Below are 7,007 nucleotides of genomic sequence, written 5' to 3' on the forward strand. Positions count from 1 at the left end.
TAGTTACAGTGGCAAGAAGTTGTTTCTGTCTAATGGTTGAGAATGTCTCATTTCAGTGAAGGGGCACTTTATCACCCTATGGTGGCTTTTGTCCTGCCTCACTGAAGCATCATTTCAAAATAAATGTCACTTAGGGTACACTAGACTATTTTGCTAAAAAATTGATTGGTTTTCTAAAAAGTGATTTAATGCAAGTAGACTAAAATAAGTTTGTTCTTTATCAGCAAAGTCTTAAAATGGCTACTGCTACTCTAAGTTTACTAGCCGTCAATAAATTAATGGGTGAAAACTACGCTAGTTGGAAAAACAAAATCAATACTATTATGATCATCGATGACCTTCATTTTGTCCTGATGGAGGAGTGTCCCCTTCCCCTTGCCATGCTCCTCGAAATGTTTGGAAGCAAATGTTCAAGTAAACTCATGCTTCACCATTAGAAACTTAAACAAACATGGCTACATGCTCAAATATGAAAAGGAATCAAAGATGACCTTAAATATAGCTTAACTCAAGATTATGCTACCCTATTTCTGCAGTAGATCATCTAACATGCAATTTCGAATAACTCATAGATAATCATAGTCCTCAACATACTCATAGAATTTCTCTCATCAAATCATATTTTATACTCAAATCGAAAAAAAATTATCAAATTCTAGTCGTTCAAGAACTTCATTAGCATGCATAATTCATATTTTTCAAATTAACATGCATAGTAGGATCACACAAAGACACAGAAAGACACAATACTTCCTATATCCCAAACTTAAAATATAGCATTGTCCTCAATGCACAAAAGAACTTAAGCACAGAAGGAGTGAACAATATGTTGGGATTGGTGTCCTAAATCTCTCTTTACTTTGGTAGTCTGTAAACCTTCGTAAACAAATTGTTATCAATAAAATAATTGTTATTTTATGTGCATTTACTCAATCCAATAAACTAAGATCTTAGGTTATTTTATGTAACTTAAACATGTATGTGGAGACATACAAGTGGATCATGTTTAAGTAATAATCTAAACGATTTGTAATAGATGGATAAGGCTGGGTACCTTATCCTAGTGACACTACGGATATGACCCACTTTGTAGTTGTTACAAGTGTTGTAAAGTGCTACAAATGATATGATCCTTATCATTCATGTGGAGACTATGTTCAAGACCCGGAATGATCCTTATACTACAGACGTTTTAAGTTATTACTTAAGGCATGATCCACTTGTATATCTCATATACATGCTTAAGTTTACATACAATAACCATGGATCTTTGTTTATTGGATGCAAATAAAATAGCTCTTATTTTATTCATAACAATGTGTACAATGTTTACAAACTACGAGACTCCAGGAGATTTATGACACCAATCCCATCAATCTCGCACTTGTCCTAATGCCTCGGGAGACGAATGTATAATACATGAAAAAGCAAGTACAAATATATCTATTGTTAATAGATGGTCAATACATTGTTGATTGGTTATATCCAATGAACATAAAAATATATCTATTGTTCGAAGAGTGTAGCTGTCGGTCTTTAGTGGAGTGGCTGATAGTTAATGAAAATTGATTAATTTAATTAAAGAGTTTAATTAATTAATCAAGTATCATTGAAGCTTCAATCTATACGTCCATAAGGTCCCCTCGTTAGTTCAATTAGGACTAATAAGAATCGAATGAATTTTAGATTAATTTAAATTGTTCAAATTAATAAGGGAACTAATTAATTATGTGAGATATAATTAATATAATATATATGATCCATTATAGGATTAATTTGAATTGTTTAAATTAATTAAAGGGAATTAATTATATAAGATATATTATATATTATAATATATTTTTTTTATGGGAGAAATAAATATTTGAATTTGATTCAAATATTAATTATGAATATGATTCATATAAAAACTATAAGTCAAAATTAATATGAAGTGATTCATATTAATTTTAGAGGTTATATTAGAGATTAATAAGGTTATACTATATGTGATATAATATAAACTATAGGTCATATGTTATATGTGATTGGTATACCATATAGTTTTATTAATATATAATAAAGTTAGTTATTATATTTTATTTTATTTAAAATTTAAAATTTTATTTATTTTATTTTTTTAAAAAATAATTAGGGGAAGTTAGTTTTTATAACTTCCTCCTCATTAATCTCTCAAAACCCCCACTTTTACATGAAGGAGTTTTCACATTTTGATAAAGTAGGGTCATCTTCTTCCTCCTACTTTTTCTACCTCAGATTTTCTCTCTGTGAAAAAAAGGCTCTTTGAGAAAAGTTCTCTGGCTTCTCCCTTTCTCCAAAATTCATTAATAGCGAGCCTACAACTCCGCTACGGTATGAGGAAGCCCACGTGGTAGTGCCCTCCTCTGTTGTTGCGTTTTCTTGGTGAGACCGAGGAAGGATCATTATCATTCGTGAGATTGGGAAAGGATTTGTGAAGGTTGTGAATTCTACAAGGGTAAGTAGAATATCTTCATTTGTCTTGTTTAGCATGTTGATTAAGAATGTTTATCCTGTGTTTTAGTTCTTCTTTGTATTTTTTTTTATTGTATCTCAAATTAAAATTAAAAATTCTACGACGTTCACACGCTTCTGCTTGGGATTCAATCAATCCCTTCACAGTATTGCCCTGAAAAATGTGATGGGCCACAGTATTAGGCCTACGAACTAGCATTCCGTGTAAAGAAATCATCTGAAAAGATGATACTCGAGGTAGAAAAGTATATTTAGTGGTTACAAAAAAATTTAACATGTTTAGATGCTTTATAACTTGAGTAACCATATAATAAATGCAGACTTTTTGTAAAATTTACCAATGTCAATAGAAGTATATACTTTATAATCATGAAATGTCAAAGTGAGCATAATTAGCTGAACAATAATTGACATGAACTCCATTTTTTGAGATTAGAGATTTGATCTCCCATCTCCACAATTGTTATACTAAAAAAGAACTATGGAAACACTTTTATATATTTCTTAAAAACTTTAAATCTTTTCTGTAGCTTGTAAAATGGTTATTGTAACAGATTTTTCTTCTCCGACGGAAAGATTGTTCTATGAAGACAAGTATTAGGGACAAAGTTCTTTTATATCTTGAATTTTATAGCAATTTTGAGATTCCAATTGGTAATAGTTTTCCATTGCATGTTCAAATAGGGTTTTCAAAATAACAATATATTTAATAAAAATAAATAAATTTTCCATGATACAAATATAAATACAATTTTCACTCATAACATAAATATTTTGTGTATGCAAGCCAAAAAAAAAAAAAAAAAAAAATCCAAACACATGCAAATCCAATATTTGTAGTTGTTTCCCTTAGAAGCAACTAGTGGGTTGAACAAGACCTGCTACAATCCCTCCTACATTATTGCATGTAGCTTGCGCTGTCTGATTCATATAGGTAAGCCTTACATCTTCCAACTTTATTCGGACACATGGATTTGTTGGACTACAATCGAACTTTATTGCAATTTCGGTAGCTGATGTTCCATGGATGTCTTGGTATGTTACGTCGTTAATTTTAACCCCAGAAGCCTACAATATGGTAGAATAAGAAATTAAAAAACAAAGCTTAGAACATAAGTAGTCAAATTCTTTATATGATGATTGATAGAGCATATTAAATTGATTAAATATTAATTCATACCTTTCCTGGACAACCTTTGTGGCTTGGACAATAATTTTGATCTATAACAATTGGATTTTGGACATTGTCCATTACAATATGTTGGAAAAGAATGTTCCTAGCAAATCCATTGCTGGGCTTGCCCCACGCTTTGATTCTTACCCCATTTTGAGTCCGTGAAAATACAACATTCTTCACGGTAATATTTTGGACCCCAGGTTCTTGTAAATCCTTTGCTAGACTCCCAATACTGCAAATTATAACCAATCAAATTATTGCATAGTCATTTATGATTAAGAATTTATTCACCTTATAATTTTCTTCCTATGAAAAACTAGTTATATATATTTCCATGATAATTCAAAAAAGTTTACCTTATTCCATGACCAGGTCCACAGACGATATTTTCAATCCATAAGTTGGAAGTGCCAGGACCAATAGAAATGCAGTCATCTCCGGTGCCTATCTTGGAGTTCAATATGGTCACATCAGAAGACAATTGCACATGAATTCCATCTGTGTTGGGACTATTGCCGGAGGCCAAGACCTTAAGGCCTTTCATCAAGACATTTTGGCAACCATTGATGACTATATGGAACATTTGGCTATTGAGTGATGTCAATGCACTGACCACTACATTTTTGGAGTTGGAGAATTCTAGAGTCTGCACGTGTAAGAGAAAAAACTAGCCGTTAATAAAGAAAATATAATAATTTTAGAAGAATTATGGTTTTAATTTGCATACCGTGGCACCAGTTGGGCAAGTAGTGCTAGTAGAAGAATTCTTGCAAGCCCATAAGGCAGCTCCCTTCCCATCGAGATTACCACCTGAGATAGTAACTCCATCGATGTGCCTAAACAGGATCCAAGCTGCAGAGTTTCCAATAACTCGAAAATCGGAAGGAGCCACCAAAGTGCCATCAATGCGGATAAAGATTGCATTATTATTACAGGGTCCATCGAAAGTTCCACTTTGAAGGTAATATCTACCTCGTGGGACATAAATAGTGACTGGTTTTGTGGAGGCACAAGCATTAGACCATGTCCTTTGGAATGCTTGTGTTGAGTCGGTTCTTCCATCACCTTTGGCTCCAAAGCTAACAACATTGTAAGACCATGCATTACCAAAAACACTCAAATTCATTAATGTCACTAACACAATGAATGGAATCAAACTACTACTCTTCTTCTTAAGTAGGGTAATCTTCATCTCAATCAATTTTTCTTTAGCTAGTTTTTCAAGAAATGCTTAATTTTGTGACTATAAGAGAAAAGAAGGATGAGAAGGTAGATTAGAGTTATGATTTTGTGAAATAAAGAAATTGTCTAATGGTATTTATAGGATCAACAAAATATAAATATGGAATAATTAATAGGATAGGATTGTGTTGCCGCCTCATTTTTAATTTTGATGATCAAAGAGAAGGCGACCAAGGAAACTGAGTGGCTTAAACAATAAGAATAAGGAAGTTTGACTAATTATTGTAACCTATTTTTTAATTAATTAAAAAATCTTGGAAACTAGTGTAGAGAATTTTGTTTAGGAAATAAAATTTATCAATTACTATTGGACTCCACAACTGTAATAATAAGTCGATTATTGTCATATAGTATAATCATATGATAAAACAATAATTGTATTCTGTATATATTTTACCCATTTCTAAGTGATAAATATTATTCCCATATTTAGATTTAGCGTGTTAATTTGAATTTAGCCCATGTTTACCGATTTAGAATGAGAATTGATGTAATCGTAATCAAATTTTATTAATAGATCAATCGTAGTGAGCCTGAATCGCAAATGTAATTTGATTGCTTATGACCGCGTTTACCTAAAATTGCGAATTTTGTCAAATTTACATCATAATAGTTCTCTTTAACTTTGAGGGTCAAACTGTAACTGTAATGGTAACGATAACGGTAAACGTGTCAAAATTCATAGTTTTTTTTTTTTTGAAACAATAACAATAATCTTAACCAACCATAATCATAACCGTAATAATAACGGTAATGATACGACGCAATCGGATTGATCACTCTCTGCGCATCAATTGGTTTTCGTTTTTTGTTTATAGATTTAGACGTAGGTCCCATGTATCAGTACGGATGTATAATAGTAAACAACACTAAATATAATCGAATGGGACCTATTTTTTAAATTACCGTTGATTTATTACCATTGGACTAAACTAAACATGGTCTTAGTTCAACGAGTTTCAATATTGTATTCTCACCCAAAAAAAAAATTAAAAGTTGAAATATTTTTCTTAAAGTTTAAAGAGAAGTATGAGAGTCATTATCATTGTGTAATTAAAATTTTAATTCCTTTTTTGGAATAAAGTATATATATAAATAATATATGATATCAAAATGGGTTTGGGACTTAAATATTAAGTAAATTAGTATTAACGTAAAACAACGGTTTTATCTTATTTTGCAAGTCCAAGGCAGCCTAATGCCACGGTGTGTTTTAATTAAATATTAATTTAATTTATTTTATTTTTTGAAAAATTAATTAAATATTAATTAAATAACAACACTAAATGGATATTAATTATTGCATGTATCTGAGAATACAGCATTTTTGAATCACTGGCAGGGTGTTACATGCACCGCAGATTTCTCACATTTTACTTCAAATCATGAGCCGCCAAATAATCAACTTAATCTCTTAACGATCAAGTCGAGAACTTTTTAGTTTCAAAACTTTAATTAAATTACAATTTAGTCTATATATTTTGAAATATTTAACAATTTAATCTTTATCATAAAAAAAACCGCACCATGAGTGTTAATTTTTGTAACATAACAACTTAATATTCTTAATTTATGTATAACTTTGATTTTTTTTCGATTTATTGACCCACATCCATAACAAAATTTATTAAATCCTAATAATATTTTTCATTGATAGACACTAAATCATATAAATTATAAAATACATAGACTAAATTATTATTTATTAAAATTTAAAGACTAGATTATTATAAATTTGAAAGTATAATTACTAAATCGTTACCAACTTGTTAAATTAGAGACTAAATTGTTACTTTCACGCAGTTTAGGGGCAAAATGTGTTTCTAACTTCATACTTCATTTATAAGGACCCTCTACTATAATTTTTTTTTTTTTTTTGAGTATTTGTAATGGGTAGTAAAAGTGGTTATCATATTTGTTAATATTTATACAAATAAATAGTTTACAAATATGACAAATTTTTAAATTTTTGAGGTTTACCAATGATATATTATTTATATCATACAATAAATAGTTTGTTGATCATTTTTGTGTTCATTTGTTGATTAGTAATTCTTTATGTATATTATCGATACATCATTAATATATCATTTAG

The 7,007-nt window shown here is 30.1% G+C and overlaps 1 protein-coding gene across 1 annotated transcript; it reads right to left on the reverse strand.

Moving 5' to 3' along the window:
* Nucleotides 1-3,342: 3,342 nt before the first annotated feature.
* On the reverse strand, nt 3,343-4,826 carry LOC120078516 (polygalacturonase-like). The gene is made up of 4 exons (XM_039032786.2): nt 4,398-4,826; nt 4,027-4,316; nt 3,674-3,902; nt 3,343-3,561 (listed from the first exon to the last, which is right to left on the reverse strand). The coding sequence occupies exons 1-4, from the start codon at nt 4,794-4,796 to the stop codon at nt 3,343-3,345; spliced, it is 1,137 nt and encodes a 378-aa protein (XP_038888714.2). The 5' UTR covers nt 4,797-4,826.
* Nucleotides 4,827-7,007: the final 2,181 nt, after the last annotated feature.

The sequence above is a fragment of the Benincasa hispida genome, chromosome 5 (genome assembly GCF_027475165.1).
Source record: "Benincasa hispida cultivar pf3 chromosome 5, pf3_genome.v1.1, whole genome shotgun sequence".
Classification (NCBI taxonomy): domain Eukaryota; kingdom Viridiplantae; phylum Streptophyta; class Magnoliopsida; order Cucurbitales; family Cucurbitaceae; genus Benincasa; species Benincasa hispida.

Coding starts and splice junctions, on each gene's coding strand:
- LOC120078516 (XM_039032786.2), bottom strand. CDS start 4,796: ATGAATTTGAGTGTTTTTGGTAATGCATGGTCTTACAATGTTGTTAGC. Junction 3,903..4,026: donor GGACCTGGTCATGGAATAAG/GTAAACTTTTTT, acceptor TATAATTTGCAG/TATTGGGAGTCTAGCAAAGG. Junction 3,562..3,673: donor ACAAAGGTTGTCCAGGAAAG/GTATGAATTAAT, acceptor ACCATATTGTAG/GCTTCTGGGGTTAAAATTAA.